The sequence below is a fragment of the Parambassis ranga genome, chromosome 2 (assembly GCF_900634625.1).
Source record: "Parambassis ranga chromosome 2, fParRan2.1, whole genome shotgun sequence".
NCBI lineage: Eukaryota > Metazoa > Chordata > Actinopteri > Ambassidae > Parambassis > Parambassis ranga.
Window position 1 is genome coordinate 40,376,276 of NC_041023.1, and position 15,412 is coordinate 40,391,687.

The 15,412-nt window shown below is 44.3% G+C and overlaps 4 protein-coding genes across 4 annotated transcripts; 2 read left to right on the top strand and 2 right to left on the bottom strand.

Annotated features, from left to right (window-relative positions):
• Window positions 1-681: 681 nt before the first annotated feature.
• Window positions 682-2,125, top strand: LOC114432562 (T-cell-specific surface glycoprotein CD28). Its single transcript, XM_028400639.1, has 4 exons — window positions 682-876; window positions 1,275-1,643; window positions 1,712-1,809; window positions 1,878-2,125. The coding sequence occupies exons 1-4, from the start codon at window positions 792-794 to the stop codon at window positions 1,989-1,991; spliced, it is 666 nt and encodes a 221-aa protein (XP_028256440.1). The 5' UTR covers window positions 682-791; the 3' UTR covers window positions 1,992-2,125.
• Window positions 2,126-2,727: 602 nt separating this feature from the next.
• On the bottom strand, window positions 2,728-6,375 carry fastkd2 (FAST kinase domains 2). The gene is made up of 11 exons (XM_028400637.1): window positions 5,390-6,375; window positions 5,211-5,314; window positions 4,979-5,087; window positions 4,772-4,895; window positions 4,540-4,679; window positions 4,296-4,468; window positions 4,048-4,205; window positions 3,739-3,975; window positions 3,579-3,663; window positions 2,988-3,102; window positions 2,728-2,893 (listed from the first exon to the last, which is right to left on the bottom strand). The coding sequence occupies exons 1-11, from the start codon at window positions 6,011-6,013 to the stop codon at window positions 2,771-2,773; spliced, it is 1,992 nt and encodes a 663-aa protein (XP_028256438.1). The 5' UTR covers window positions 6,014-6,375; the 3' UTR covers window positions 2,728-2,770.
• Window positions 6,376-7,126: 751 nt separating this feature from the next.
• On the top strand, window positions 7,127-9,382 carry mdh1b (malate dehydrogenase 1B, NAD (soluble)). Its single transcript, XM_028419567.1, has 10 exons — window positions 7,127-7,338; window positions 7,417-7,529; window positions 7,603-7,737; window positions 7,809-7,951; window positions 8,028-8,196; window positions 8,264-8,588; window positions 8,660-8,801; window positions 8,873-9,048; window positions 9,130-9,269; window positions 9,350-9,382. The coding sequence occupies exons 1-10, from the start codon at window positions 7,317-7,319 to the stop codon at window positions 9,380-9,382; spliced, it is 1,398 nt and encodes a 465-aa protein (XP_028275368.1). The 5' UTR covers window positions 7,127-7,316.
• A 204-nt stretch (window positions 9,383-9,586) lies between these two features.
• Window positions 9,587-14,729, bottom strand: retreg2 (reticulophagy regulator family member 2). The gene is made up of 9 exons (XM_028400638.1): window positions 14,413-14,729; window positions 13,845-13,948; window positions 13,676-13,706; window positions 13,326-13,455; window positions 13,145-13,229; window positions 12,924-13,061; window positions 12,468-12,556; window positions 12,029-12,164; window positions 9,587-11,951 (listed from the first exon to the last, which is right to left on the bottom strand). The coding sequence occupies exons 1-9, from the start codon at window positions 14,664-14,666 to the stop codon at window positions 11,200-11,202; spliced, it is 1,719 nt and encodes a 572-aa protein (XP_028256439.1). The 5' UTR covers window positions 14,667-14,729; the 3' UTR covers window positions 9,587-11,199.
• Between the last annotated feature and the right edge of the window lie 683 nt (window positions 14,730-15,412).

Genomic DNA, 15,412 nt, shown 5'->3' on the forward strand with positions numbered 1-15,412 from the left:
ACATAAGAAAAGTATATTTTTACAGTTTAGAAGCCCATGAAGGCAGCACCTAACGGATATTTCCAATAACAATAATAATAGTAATAATAATAATAGCAGACAAAAGGCGGGTGTCCAGATTAGGAGATTATTCTCATCCATACAGATACACACTTGTTAATGCTTTAATCCCCATTTGACAATCCCGTGAAGCTTTCACCGTATGTGTTGCAACACAGTAACTATTTTGTACCCTTTTTTGCCCCTAATCCCTAAAACCACACAGAAGCAAGTGTTTTGTCGCCACCTCGTGGGCACTGCAGCGACGGAAAAAAGTCAGGTCGATCAAGTTCAGTGAAGTTAGGACAGTGTGGGTCACCCCACTCAGACTGTAGCTGTTACAGAGCAGAAAAATGTATATATTTATGTTGTTTTTCAAGATTATTTTTATTATTGTATTTTTGTGCAAAGGTTATCAGGATTAGAAAAAAACGTATAATTAAAATACATCCTTTACAGCAGGGAGAAAACGACATGTCATATCTGTTTAATTTATATTGCTCAGATATTTCAGAATTAATTTTTAATATTTCGCAGATATAAAAGGTCACAAACTTTATTACACAGCGGAAACTTCACAAGGAGGAGGTGCTTTCTGCTACAGGATGTTTTCACTAAAGTGTGTGAGCTGTGGGAGTTCTTTAGTCAGAGACAAAGTGAGAACATGATGGGTTACAGCCACAAGAACACGTGCATGGAACTGGAGTAACTGCTTCGGGCAATGAGGAGGCAACTTCACACTCTCCACCAAGATGAGGGTCTGCTGGATGTTTGTGGTCCTGCTGGGGTGCAGCTCGTCCCTGCTCACACGGTCTGAGAGCCCCTGTGACTGCAATGGTGAGAAACTCCAAAATAATAATACTGGAGACAGGGGAATTGCTGTTTTTAGCCTATTCTAACACATTTGATGCAGTAGGGTGGTCTAGGTTGAGGTGCAGTTTCACCTGGATAAATAATAGTACAGTATATGCATAAATGTATATTGCAAAATAATGCAATGGATTTAGGCTGGCAGAGTGGAATCTATCAGTCAGGAGGTGACTCATGTGTGCCACTTAGAAAAAGTCTGTTTTTCATGTAAAATGTGGTGATGCTGTTGAAATCAAACAAATTCCGTGCGCGGGTGGAGCTGCAGTGAATCAAACTTTGCAGGAACGGCTTCTCCTGTTCATGAAGCCATTTCCTCTGCACAAGGTGTCACTTATACAGACATGCTTGTTTTGTTGTGTCTTCAGGACAGGGTGAAACCCTCTATTTTATGGTGAACGCCAGCTCCTCCGTGACTGTGCCATGCCGCAACATGACCAAGTACGAAGTGATCACATTCAACCTCTTTCAGGATGAAGTGGTGATTTACAACTTCAATCACAATCACAATCACAGCAAAGATGAGCAATCCCCCAGCAACACACACCCTCAGACACTCTCCTGGAAGAATGTGACGCTAGTCAAAAACGCACAGGGTGAATTTTTGGGATTCAAACTCACTGGAGTGACCGCCAGCAGCCAGGGCATCTACAGGTGTCAGGGAATCAGCAGGTTCCCCCCTCCTCTGATCAAAAACTGCTCTCAGAGGGTGGTGGTGATTCTGTCACCCTCACAAGGCAAGTATTCCTCACAGATGCTGTAGAACAACACTGCCTGTGCAATAACACCAACTGTGACCCTACAGTAGACCAAGGCTACAAGCTTCTGTGGATCTGGATTGTGGTGGTGGTGCTTCTGACCGCCTACAGCCTCATAATCACCGTCTTTGCTGTGCACAGCACGGTAAGAGTTTATCACTGATATGACTTAATGAATCCAGGAAGGAAAATTCACCACTGTCTCTTTTGCAGGTGAAGCTGAGGAGGACAGAGTGCAACAACGATTACATGAACACCAAACCCAGAGCGCCCAGGGGCCACAAGAAGAATCGAGGGATTCAAACTCCTATACCACGGCACTTCTGAGCCTTCATCATGTCGTTTTGCACAGCCAAACACAGTCCTGTATATTGTAGCTTGATGTTTTGTTGTCAAACTTGTAGCAGTTTAACCCCCTTTTAAAGTTGTGGTTTTATGAAGCAATAAAAAAAATGTTTGTATTGGGTCACTTCCTGTGTCAGTTTCTCACAGCTGTTGGTGGGAACCCCAGTCTTTGTGGTCGAAACAGAAGGTGGTGTTACTGTGAGGGGATGTCACCACATGCTTAATTCAGATAGTAAATCAGTGTGGCGTAGAGTAACGGCACAGGCTCTATATAAACCGAGCTGCCATCTCTGCAACAAGGAGCAGTGCACACACTTCAAACGGCAACATTTGCACCATTTCCTGCCTTCCCTCCTCCTTGGTGCTTTTTTCTGCATATGCTGCAGCTTCAAAGGGACTCCACCTTCACCTTGCTCACCTTGCAGTTTCTGTGCAGAGCTCGTGCTGCTTTTATTGGTTTCACTTGATCTTACTCAATAGCTACCACAAGCCTCTGAAGGATTAGTGTGTTGTTTCTGTTCAGGAGCTCCAGTGGATGATTAAAAACATTTACCATAAATGTTACTCCGGCTGGCTTCCCGCACTTCTGCTGCACCACAGAAGAAACTATGTTAAATCTTCAAATTCTGCATGAAATATGAGCAATTGTAAAAATGGGCACAGAAACTAAAATCCTTTTGAATACATTCATATGTTTTATCATTAAGTGACACACAGTCCACCATGCACACTCAGGCCCCATTAAACACTGGCATCAGTCCTCACAGTCCCAGTCCTTCCTTTTCAGTTCGAGGTTCAGACATGTGGTGTTCTGGAAAAATCTGCTCCCTGAGGGCGTCAGTCCTTCTTTTCTCAGACAGAAGCTGCATCTCCTGCTCCATCACCTGAAGGATGACATCAGCTTTGACTGGCATGAACCCAACAAGCATACCTCTGTAGTGTCATGCACTGAGAAGATTTGGTGTTAGTGAGTCTCACCAGGACTGGTGTGTATCCCAGGATCTTCAAATGGCGAATCTTGACAGCCAGTGCACCGCGGGGGGTGGTCGTACCAAAGCAAAAGGCTGACGGCAGAGTGTAAAGGACGGCGATTCTAAAAGATCGACAACATCAGCTTTAGAAAAGGTCAGAATTTAAATGCAGCTGCAGAAATGACAGAATAAAAGAAACTGAAACCTGATTGGTGGATAAAGAACACAAGCAGCCAGAAACTGTAATTATCTGACTTGCAACATTTTGGTTACAGTATATATATTTCATCAAAGCCTTTTTTAGGTTTATGTGTCATGTCAGTAAAACAAAAAATAGACATGTCTGACTTTATACTGTGAGAATGGTGAGAAAATCCAGGCTTTCACAGGAAGAAAAGTCAGACAGTCTTCTGTGTTGTACAAAAAGTTGTGATACTTGATGTTCGTGATTGTGGCATGAAAAAGAAGCACAAACATCCTCTAAACCTGCTTTCACAGCATCGCACTTTGCCGAATGTGGAAACTCAACCCTGCTGCAGATCATCTAAAGATTGAGTCTGATGGTATCATCATCCACACTCGAACTCTGAAGTCTTACCTCTGACTGCTCTCTGCTGGTGAAACCTCTTCCCCTGCAGCGCTACTCGCTTCTTGGTTCAGCTGAGTTTTGGTTATAACACCGTCTGAAGGACACAAATTCAGATTCTAGTTTCTGAAGCCTAAAAACAAACAAGCAGCTACAAACTTTCTGTCTTTACCGATGACATAGACATTCTCCACCACCAGCATTTCCTGCAGATTCCACTGCGCCTTGTCTCCCAGCACTTTCTGCAAGCTCTGAGAGAGACAAGGATTGACTGGCAGGCTGACGGCTGTGGGGTCTCCCAGGACAGTTGCAGGGACAGAAAGCTGCTGAGGAAGAGGAGGACGGTCGAGCCGGAGACACAGGTCCACCATCTGAAACATCCCCTCCCTGATCTTAGAAGACTTTGAAGCTGAGGAGAAACAAAAGAAGTTCAGCAGGATAAACGTCGGATATGTGCATGTGTGGACTTTTACTGTCTCACCTGCCAGCTGATCCAGGACACTACTCTGTAAGAGCTGCTGCAGAGGTGCAGAAGGGAAGTGTCCCAGTAGACAGAGACAGTACACACACTTTAACAAATCAAAAGCAGACATCTTTGGCAGGTAGGAATGCACGGCGTGGCTGAGGCTATCCAGAAACCTGAAGCAGTAGAAACAGGGGCATCAAACATCACAGAAAATGTAAGTTGTTGTAACGTGTGTGACGGTGGACTGAATGCTGGAGACGTACTGCTGCCTCCGGTCCTGCAGATCATAGTTGAGCGAGGAGTACACCTTGAGGACACATAAGAGGTCCTTACGCGTCAGGATGTTGGGGTTGGCGATTACTTTCTCAGCAACAGCCTCCATTAAGGAAGCAGGACAGAAGGCGAGGCTTTGAAACATAAACAGGAAGAGAAGCAGCTGAACAGGAAGTGTGAGACTTTTATTCATAAGACTATGATTACAGAGAATGTTTAAAGACATCACAGCACCTGTTTGTTGGTCCAAATGTCTAGTGTAGAAACAACATAGTCTGAGATGGCATTGAAAAGATCCAAGTCTCTGTAGAGCAGCTCCTTGCAGCACAGCAGCAGTCTAAACAGCCTGCTAAAGGGGACCCCATGCAGGTTTTCTAGCAGAGAGGACACAAAAGGACCAGTAAAATCACAAGGATGCATCCGAGCTGTAATTATTTTACCCCTTCTACTCATCAAAGAAAATTACCTGCGATTTTTTTACTGCAAACATCCAGCAGTGGTTTGGAGTAGAAGCCTGTGGTTGCCATAGTGGTGATCATGTACTGGGTGTTGGGAAGGCTGAACTGGTCTGTCATTGATAAGGCCTTTTTCTGGGGGCAATCGTGGAAAGGAAGGGATGGATTCAGCTACAGATAATTAACCAATCAGTAATATTGACGACGCACAAACTGACCTCTAGTTTAGCTTTGAGGTCCTTTGGGGCATCTTTGCCCACCACACGCATCATGGTCTGGAACGCAATAACGCTCTTGATGCCAGGAAGGCGGGCTTCGACTATTACCCTTAAACACAGCAACAGTAAGAATTCATATAGTAGTAAATCATAATCCAGACAATCTCACATCATAGCATCCACTTCTAAATATCTAATGCTACTGTTTTTGGATCCATCTTCATCATCATACCTCATTCCATCCTTAAGTCCTTCAACATTGGGGCTGCTCTCCATCTGTCCAAGGCAGGAGGCCAAGATGGACAAACTCTTCTCATCAAACTCATTCAGCTTCTCCTGTTGATTGACAATCAAACATATATTTATGCAGAATTACCCTCTTTGCTCTGTAGAATATTTATGACCACCTACCTGACAGATTCGAAGAAAAGTCTGGACCACGCGGCTCTGCTGAGGAACACCTAGATTGACCATGCTCAGGAGAGAGTAAGCCACGTTGTCAAGGCGCATGTGCTTCACAACCTTCATGGCCCTTTGCAGGAGACTGTCAAAAGCTGGATGCTCAAACATCAGCTGCAGCTCGTACCGCCGCTGCTCCTCTGACATCTTCTTAGTGGTGGTCCACATGTGGTTCAGGCAGCTACTGACCTGTCGGTTTGTGGGTGAGTACTGGCAGGTGAGGTCCAGCACATCAGATGGGGAACCACAGCGCTGCAAGAGGTTGAAGAAAGGGGACTTCATCTGTATGAGCTCAGGGGATGTCTCATGTTGGACATCAGCCAGCAGTGAAGACAGCTGCTCCTTCTCCTCCAGCTCAGTGCGATTCCTCCCCTGTGAGTAGAACCTTACAGACCTCACATGGTCCCAAGAGAACGACGTGTGGCTCTGCGCTGGTGCCAAAATCGGTACTAACTGTTGACAGAATGTGTTCTTGATTGATGCCGTCTTCAGGATGCTGCGCTGTTGCCATAGAGACCTGCGGCTGCAAAATCGCAGACCACATCTCATGACCTCCTCTGTCACCCTGGCAGACATCACCCAATAAGCCAAGCTAAAATAGGTGCGAGTGTAAATAAGACACAAGTTCACTTCATCATCGCCCCTGTGAGCACAAATAGTGAGTCACAATATGACTGTGCTGCCACCAAGGTCAACAAACGTCTTCCTTAAAGTGCTAAGACGACAAGCTAGCCGCTAGCTCCCGTTAGCTAAGTGACGCCTCTTATCTTTGTACTGTAATTCCACACACATACAGTCAGTTACCCTAACAAACGCATTGTTCGAGACAAAAGTCACAACGACAAAGGAAGCGGCGCCGCAGAGGTTAAAGTAGTCCTGTCCATGTTAGCTTTCTGACATGCTGTTTAGTGTCGGGTCCGCGCCCGTATTTCGTCCCCATCACAACATCTACAACTCCTACAGTGTTCCACGTCGCTCACTTTAACACACGTAATTCTTCCCACTCCCCTTTTTGAGCGTATAATGTTGATGTGTGGTGAGTGTGTACACATACGACGGCGTATTAATTAGGGCCATTGTAAGAAAAAAAATTCTGACCCGGAAGAGGAGGGGGGCTAATATTCTGAGATTTAAAGTCGCAAATTTGCTAGAAAAAAACTCAGAAATTTGCATCCGTTTTTCCTGGTCATGGAATCATGTCGCGTTTCCAAGACATTATCTTCATTGCGTACATGCACACAGTTTATGTGTACATGTAAACTGGATGAAATGCAACTGTTTAAACAGGGCTTTAGTTTTTATCACGGTGTTATGAGAGTGGTAGGCCTATATGCCTTATAATAGGAAGGCAGCGAGTACGTGTGTGTGTGTGCAGGATTGTGTAGGAGTGGGAGAGAAGATGACTTGATAGCTTGAGAGAGGGGCGATTTATTAACAAGAAGTGTTTGTACAGCGTAAAGACAGTGTTATCTTCTTCGCAGCATTGTCACAACTTGATGAGCTTTTCCACGGCGACCGTGACAGCAAGCAACGTCTCTCCAGATTTGCGACTTTATAGCCTAATGTCAGATCATATCTGAGGTTTTCCCGTAAATCTCCGAGTTTTTTTCTCGCACATTTGCGAGTTTTTTTCTCGTAAATTTGCTACTTTAAATCTCAGAATATTAGCCCCCCCATCTTCCGGGTCAGTATTTTTATTTTCTTACAATGGCCCTAATACGCCGTCGTATGTACAAGTATAAGTGCGTATGGATTAATTGGCACTGATGTATTAGTTTTTATTTTACACTGTAACCCTATTTCTGGCTCAAAATAAAATTAGCCCTCGTAAACAAAGCGGAAACCTCGGTTTCCTAGCAACCATCGCGTTCCGTAAATAATGGCGAAATTCGTGCTTGCTGGTAAGATTTAGTTCTTCTATCCTAACGTACTATATTCTTTAAAAAGTATTCGTCATGCATACTAGTCATGCTCCACAGGGAAAGCGGACTGCCCTCACTACGCCAAAGCGGAACTTTTAGCGGACACTCTGAAGCGGTCCCTGCCAGACTTCAGGGTCCATAAACTGTGCATGCATCCAGGGGAGTGGAAGGTAATCTCTCTAATGTTTAAAGCAGTGGTAAATTAATATTTTTGCGGCACGCTGAGCCCTCACCTCTCCACAGGAATGGCTGGAGGCCATGTGCGAAAGAAACGGCTGGAAACATGAACATTCACCTTTAGTTTGGAGGGAACTAGTGGAACAAGGAGGCAAAGGGATGCTGTTAGGAGGCTTTAGTGACTTCCTAGACCACTGCCAGGTACGTATAGAATTCAAATCAACATATTAAAATCAACCCCCAAAACTTAAATGGTCTTTAATCAATAACAGGACTTCTACGGCATCACATCAGACATGAGCACAGATTTGATGCTGAGCATTACTGCAGAGAATGTGGAGGCCAAGATGAACCTTATCGCTGAAGAGCAGCATCATGTCAGCCTGATCAAACCCCTCCACATATGGATCAGCGGGTGGGTTAGTCTGTAAACCAAAGACACATTTACTACATGTGAAGTGCCCTAAGAGACAGATGTGTTGTCTTTCCAGTGCCTGCAGCACAACGTGTCAACTCCTGATCCCCAGCCTGCTCTCTGCTGAGGTGTTCCCCGGCATCTCTGCAGTCAGCCTCCACCTCCTGCACCTGGAGGGGAATACAGAAGAGCTGTGTGGGCTGAAGATGGAGATTGAGGACCTGGCACTCAGTATGCTCCACCAGGTATCACCACTGTCACAAATTCAAAAGGAATAATTGCAGCAGAAAGAAAATGAAACTTTTCCCACAGGCGACCGTTCATACAGATCTGGAGGAAGCATTCCAGGAAGCAGACGTGGTCCTGCTGCTGGACGATCGGTGCTCTTGTGGAGAGAACGAGGACAACCCAAAGGAAATCTCAGAAATCTACAGACAGTACGGACGACTGATCGACACCCGAGCCAACAAGCAGGTGAAGGTGATCGTGTCCGGTGATTTATTTGTCAACCTGAGATGCTCGCTTCTAGTGGACAGTGCACACTCCATCAACAGCCACCAATTTGTCGCTATGGCAACTCAGCTGGAGAATGAAGCCAGGGCTTTGATTGCTGAGCAGCTGAAAGTAAAGGCAGCAGGTATTAACTGAGCATTGTTTATCCTCTGAAATAAATCTTTTAGAATTCTGATTCATCTTCTTCCCCTGCAGATATCACAGACGTCATCGTGTGGGGAAACATCAGTGGCATTTTTTACATCGACCTACAGAGAGCCAGGGTTTTCAACTATGATGGGGCAATCAAAGGGCCAGCTTTCTTCTCTCTACCAGTCCAAGAGGTTTTTTGTGACAGGTCTGTTATCAGCACAGGAGTGGATGCAAACAATGCTGCCAAAAAAACAATTATGTCCTCCGTCTTTCCAGGAAGTGGTTGGAAACAGACTTTCAACACTCGGTACGCCATCAACGTGAAGCTGTGGCTGCAAAGACCGGCCAGGCACCCGCCATGTCTGCCGCCAACGGCATCCTCACTCTCTTAAAGGCCTGGAATGGCACTGGAAAACCAGATGAGGTGATGTCTCTGGGTCTGCTTTGCCCAGGTACGTCTTGTAAATGACAAACAGCCAAATGTGTATTTTAGCTCGGATTCTGCTGACATGTTTACTTATGGCTGTTTGCAGGCTCCTACAACCTCCCAGAGGGCATTGTGCTCTCAGTTCCAGCGACCTTTACAGATGGTAAATGGTCCGTGCTATTTGATGTGAGCATTGAAGACAAACTGATGGAACAGCTGCAGCAGTGTGGAAATGAACTGCAGCAGGTATCTGAACTTACATCACATTTTCATGGCTACAATACTGTGTGTTACTACACAAGGTCTAACTGTGTTTCCTTCCCCAGGAAAAAGAGCTGGTATCAGACAGCTGCAAATAAAGAGTGAGGTTCTTTAACATAACTTTAAAAAGTGCTCCAAGGTTTGATTCAGTTTGTTCTTTTATTCTGTAACTTTCACATGTGGAGTTGCATTTTAAAATCTTCTTTTTCCCGTTCTGTGAAACTCATCTGTAGCAGTAGTCATGTTCTAAAAGATCAAACTGAGTACTTTATGGAAAAAGGAGAAATTAGAAAATATATTCCTTTTTTTTTTTTTTTAAATTGTACAGTTTGGTAAGCGTCTTTCTTTTATAGTTCAAGAAGCAGTATTTAAGCGTAAAACACACTACTACCATACACAAGCTAGTCTGTTAATATCATCCTCTAATTCTGATGTTCTCACTTGTCGCCTAGTTCCATTTATAGCCAGGTAGTCTTTTAAATTAACGTCAAAACCTTTTCTACTCGCATCATATGTCAGTAATGAAATATTAAACTGACTTAAGTTAGTGAGCTTTTTTTGCCTGAAACATTTAAACAGATTATTTTCCTCCCAAATTGTGCAAGGAGACAAGGAGAACAGTTTTAACATGCAGAATATACACTTTCCTTTTTTGATTTGCATTTCTACACTATACACAAGGAGGCAATGGCTGAAGAAAAAGGAGAGGTTAGTACAGGTACAGTGCACTACGACAAGTAGGAAAATGGACACATATTCTGCAGTGTTATATTCACTTTGTACAACCCACCCCTGAGATCTGGATGCTGAGTGGTTCAGAAAAACTAAAATCAGTCTGTTTAGAGCAGTCAGCCATTTCTTTTTTAAACTATTCCCAGCACAGATGATCAGAATTTAAAGTCAGAATCTGAGGAGAGAACATGAATATCAATGTGAGGAAATTTTAGAACATATTGTTTCCAGTAACTCTTTTAATAAAACTGACCTCGACTGATCGGATCATGGTAAACACATGCGCGATGCACGGCATGCATGAACGTGTCGTGGCACAGAAGATCATTCTGGGGTAAATATATACATATCCCTGTACATGGGCCTTTCAAAGCTGAACTCAATTATATATTATATATATTTATGGGTGAATGGAACCAATAAAAACCAGGCATCCATCACAGAGGAAACACGGACATATTTCTTTTATCTTGCCATCTGAAAGTCACTTACGTGTATGGGCAAAGATCTACTAACATCCAATAACGTCAAAAGATTCCATCTTTTTCAGGCAACAAGTGAAAAACCACCAATAACTGTATGCTTCCATCTAAACCTGCAGGTAAAGGGGAGGATCAGTATGTTTTTTTAAGTTGGGAGCTAAGATTTAAACCCGCATGTACACAGTGATGCTGTTAAAACACTTACAATCATTATGGGCAACTGATGGGATAAACGTACTTGAACTCCCCCTCAGATTAATAATAATCCACTGACCATTAAATTAAATAATTTATAGCATATATTAATAGTTATGAACCAACATTTTCAACTCTTCATAATACCATCTAGTTAAACATCTGCTTCTGAACAAAAACAAGGTGTAAGCCGAAATATTTCTGTACCAAGACCTCAGAAAATAAAACCCCAAACAATGACACCGTCTCCATAACTGTTAATCCAGGCTAGGCCTTGATCCCGTTAACATGATGGTCCTGCTCGGGTACAGAGGCTGGACAGACCCTTGTAATGCAAGGCTATGAAAGCAGAAACCTCCAAGAATCTTAACCATCTGCAACAAAACTGTTGTATCAAGCGTCAAACCCTCTGATAAGTGTGTTGAATATAGCCGTATGTATATAATGTACTTTTAGCATACAAATAAAAACAGTTGAAGGTAGGGGAAGGGGGGGCAACAGGGCAGCTATGACTGTGGTGGATGATGGGGAGATGACGAGTCTGGAGCTCCTGCCGCCAGCTGTCTGTCTGAGCCGAGGTCCAGGCCCTCGTCCACCTGCTCCAGTTCACTTTGGTCCAAAAGCTCAAAGTCCTCCTCCTCCGTCGGGACTAGTGTGTCATCGGGGAACTCCTCACCAGTGCTGCTCTCTGTCGTGATTGCCTCATCCCGGTCCTCATCTGGACCCAGCACACCAACTGTAGTGACTGTAGTGTTAGCAGTGGTGGTCTCCAGAGCGCCCGGTAAGCTTTCAGTGGGCAGGAACTCAGCCAGGGTGGGCTCCTCGCTGGCCTCACTGGAGCGCAGCAGGGCCGACAGAGTGTTCTGGACAACAGCAGAGATGGCTGTGGTCACAATCTCCTCACTCAAGGCCTCCAAGGAGCGCTGCGTGCCCTGGGTCACCACGGCTTCCTTCCCCTCTCCCTCCTGCCCTCTCCCTGGGACAGGCAGCATGCGCTCCTCACTTCCCGGTGGCCGGCCATGTCCATTGAAATGCGTGTTCACAAAGTGGAGAGGGGACGCTAGGTGCTGGATAAGGAGGCTGGCAGGGCTCAAAGGTTCCCCTTCTAACTGAGCAGCAGCTCCGTCTCCCTGACCTCGTAGAGGGAAGTGAAGCAGACTGTGCTCAATGGACGGGAACTCCTCCACCGAGGGGAACTCAGGGAGATCCCGCAAGTAGGGCTCCTCTGGGTCACTTTGTAGACTCTGCTGGTCCAAGTCTGAAGCAGATTCAGGGATAGTTTTTAGTTTTAAAACAGCTGAATACAGCAAGCAGCATATATTAACAATTCATTACCTTCAGAGAAATCAGTGAGCTGAGGAGTGGTGGCTCTGGACACTGAGAATCCTCCACTCTCCAAGATGGATGCCTCTTCATCCGACAGTTCTGAGTCTGTGATGGCCATAGCCAGCGCTGTAGTCTTCACATCCACCTGGACAAAAACAAAAAATCTCATAATAACATGCAGCCTCGACGGTTACCAGATAAATAACTGTTATCAGTGATCACAGCATCGCGACCGAATACATATTAGAGTGCCTCTGATGGAATGTGGTTGTAGTTGAAAGCCAACCCTCCAAGTCATTTGCTACACCACATCCCCACATACATAAAAGGTTGATGCTGACCTCAGCCCATCACATATGCTGCTGCTGCTGCTGCTGGTGGTGATGTTGTGGTTTTTAAGCTACACACTAGTCTATTCTCTGTATAGCTGTCAGGTGTGTGTCTGTACCGTTGGAGCAAAGCAGCACAGCTCTTCCTCACTCTCACTTTCGGTTTCAGCTCTGGGCTCGTCGCCCTCCTCCACCTCCTTCTTCACCTCTGTTGAGACACAAACATTGCACACACAATAAGTCATGCAGGAGATGGCATGTGGACATTGAGCAACACCATGACAGCAGTGACGGATGACTGTAAGGTTGGGTGTCAGTTATGCCGGGCTCAGACTACGGAATGCCTGACTGACTTTGATGTTGGATTGCATCACACACATATGAAGAAACGTTTCAGGTGTGCTCTTTGTAGTCTCAAAAATACACACAATTTCTGATAAAATATCACAAATCTAATGTAGCAATATCCAGAAACATTACATATAATGCATTCAAGAGCCATACTGCTGTAAAAGAACACAAACCCTGGGTGAAGATGGCACTACTATAAACAGATGTGTCTCAGTAACACTCACTCCTCTTGTCATGCTTGCGGTGCTCGGTTTCTCCTTTCATGCTGTAGTCCAGTTTCATCAGGATTGGTTCCAAGCCCGTGTACATCCTCTGGATTAGCTCATGGTAAACCACCAACGGCCACAGCAGCACACTCAGGACTGAAAAAGTGCATGTAAAAAGCTACTGTAAAAAACATATTACACAGAGGGCTGCTTTTTTTGACTATTATGAAGTTACTCACCTATAATGTAGGAGATCATTATTCCTGGAACATAATGTCCAACCACAGCAAGCACAAAAGAGCCGCTGCACATCATCACACAGAACTGTGAAACAGAGCGGAGTGAAAAAAGAATGCACAGCTGCATTACTTGCTGAGTTTTTAAAATCATAATATTTATATTAAACATCACGTGTCCTACCTTGCCGTGGTTTTGTCGTTTGTACTGCAGCATCTCCTGCAGATACAGGCAGCAGGTCAGGTAGCTCTCGACCAGGTGGTGACTGAGCTCAGGGACACTCAGCAGCCGTTGCTCCACACTCATTGTTTCACTGCATTCAGGACAATCACAAAAACAATTTTAGGAACAAATAGACATGGAATCCTGTGCTACCAGCATTTAAAATACAGCCTTAAGTATAGTAAATGTGTTCTAACAATGGATTGAGACAACAAGAAACAGCTAATCATAGTGTGACATGAGGTGGAAAATGTTGCAACATGGACACAGTTATGTCTTGCAGCTAAAAAGGAGCAAAAAGAATCACACACCTTTGTGCAGGTTGAGCCTCTGCATGCTGAACTGCAGACAGAAAGACATATTTTTTAAGTCTGTGCATGCAGATCAACACAAACAAAATGTTAAAATATACATGTAATAATCTTAAACAACTTAAAATGTACTATTCGCTGCATCCAAAAACAAGCATGGGCTGCTCACTAGTAATTATGGGCAACTTGGGCTTCCATCTCTCCAGCAGCATGAGTCCCAGCAGGGACACACTCAGCAGGAACAGAGGGCGCAGGGAGGTGGAGGACAGGAGCCTGTAGAGACATATGACTTCCCTCACATAAACAGACAAACATACAACATATACGAGCTCACTCCTACATGCTAGCTGTAGCTAGCTAGCTTCTCTGTTTGTTTTCCAGTGTGTTAACAGAGAAAGTAGCAAACTGTCACTGACAGCTGGCTGACAAGGCCTGGGCCACCACTCTCTATATAACATAAGTGACTGCTGACAGTACGTTAGTGACACATGTAACTCTAAATAACTTTGTTTTGTGTGATATTGTTTACACATCTTTACACATTAGCTGCCCTTACAAGGAAGTTTAAACTGGATTCGAAGCTACGTTAGCATTAGGCTAAAGACGTGGGATTAGCTAACTTATCTTGACATTCACTCGTAATATCCTTGCTAACATTAGCCTGCTAGCATCTAAAAAGAAGCTCTATCGCCATGTAAAAGGTAAAAGGTGATTAAAAACACAGCCTCGACGGTTACCAGAATAATGTGTTGAGTGTCAGGGCGACAGAGATGCTGTACAGCGGCCTCTCCCAGACCAGCAGCCTCTGCACCCATAACAGCAGGGGCTCGTACTGCGATAACCAACCCTGGAGACGCTCCCGCAGACGGACAAGCTCGGGGTTTCCGTCCCCGCAGGCTTGCTCCGATGTCCCGGCAGGGAATAAAGCCTCCAGGCCAACCGAAGAGGAGGTAACCGAGGGGCGTCTTCTGGCCTCCTCTCCGCTCGCCATGTTTCCCCACTTTTGTTATGTTGTTTTGGAGATCACGGGGTGTGTGGAAAAATCTAGGTCAAGCGCGACAGACCTAATAAATACAAGGCTTCCGGTAGGAACTTTCAAAATAAAAGTGTACCGGATATAGCGGACTGGAGATTATTAAATGAACAAATGGCATTTTGAATGTGCATATTATGTAGTGCATTGTATAATTACATGTTATTTTATCTATAACTGTAACTAATGCTAATGTCACAGAATAAAATAATTTTTTTAAATAGTTTTTTTCTTCAGTAAACACCGTGCTGTTTCACCTGTTGCTCAGCAGATGGCAGTATTTACCCATTTCGCTGATGCAGAAATTACACTTTCTATTGACTTTTGTCAATACCTCAGAATCCCATATTTCTTTGTGCATGGGCACAGTCAATTTAAGGAAAGCATTGTGATGTTTTATGTGTGTAATTTGGGTAATTTTTTTACACAATATGTGGAACAATGAAGGGCTTATTCTGGTGTTTGTCTTGCTAAATATTATTTTTTCACACAGTACAGAACTAGGACAACCTGTGGCTAGGGACACAGAAAAACATTGTGAACCAAAATAACCAAAAATGTTATTCACTTTTTTTTCCATTTCTTTGTGAGAGCTCTTCAATTAGTCAAATTGAGAGGTCCTTTGTGCCTTTTTCCACATGTTACCCAAGTGTCTTTACCTGCAGACCTCAAAATATGTACTAAGCTTTAAATAGTTTTATTTG

Excerpts from the sequence above, each read along its gene's own strand:
- mdh1b (XM_028419567.1), top strand. The coding sequence starts at position 7,317 with ATGGCGAAATTCGTGCTTGCTG. Across the intron at positions 8,197-8,263 it reads CACTCAGTATGCTCCACCAG|GCGACCGTTCATACAGATCT; the intron begins GTATCACCACTG and ends CTTTTCCCACAG. Across the intron at positions 8,589-8,659 it reads GCTGAAAGTAAAGGCAGCAG|ATATCACAGACGTCATCGTG; the intron begins GTATTAACTGAG and ends CTTCCCCTGCAG.
- fastkd2 (XM_028400637.1), bottom strand. The coding sequence starts at position 6,013 with ATGTCTGCCAGGGTGACAGAGGAGGTCATGAGATGTGGTCTGCGATTT. Across the intron at positions 4,469-4,539 it reads ACATTTGGACCAACAAACAG|CTGCTTCTCTTCCTGTTTAT; the intron begins GTGCTGTGATGT and ends CTTCCTGTTCAG. Across the intron at positions 3,103-3,578 it reads CCAGCAGAGAGCAGTCAGAG|AATCGCCGTCCTTTACACTC; the intron begins GTAAGACTTCAG and ends TCGATCTTTTAG.
- LOC114432562 (XM_028400639.1), top strand. The coding sequence starts at position 792 with ATGAGGGTCTGCTGGATGTTTGTGGTCCTGCTGGGGTGCAGCTCGTCC. Across the intron at positions 1,644-1,711 it reads GATTCTGTCACCCTCACAAG|TAGACCAAGGCTACAAGCTT; the intron begins GCAAGTATTCCT and ends GTGACCCTACAG. Across the intron at positions 1,810-1,877 it reads TCTTTGCTGTGCACAGCACG|GTGAAGCTGAGGAGGACAGA; the intron begins GTAAGAGTTTAT and ends TCTCTTTTGCAG.
- retreg2 (XM_028400638.1), bottom strand. The coding sequence starts at position 14,666 with ATGGCGAGCGGAGAGGAGGCCAGAAGACGCCCCTCGGTTACCTCCTCT. Across the intron at positions 13,949-14,412 it reads ACACTCAACACATTATTCTG|GCTCCTGTCCTCCACCTCCC; the intron begins GTAACCGTCGAG and ends ATGTCTCTACAG. Across the intron at positions 13,062-13,144 it reads AATGATCTCCTACATTATAG|TCCTGAGTGTGCTGCTGTGG; the intron begins GTGAGTAACTTC and ends GCACTTTTTCAG.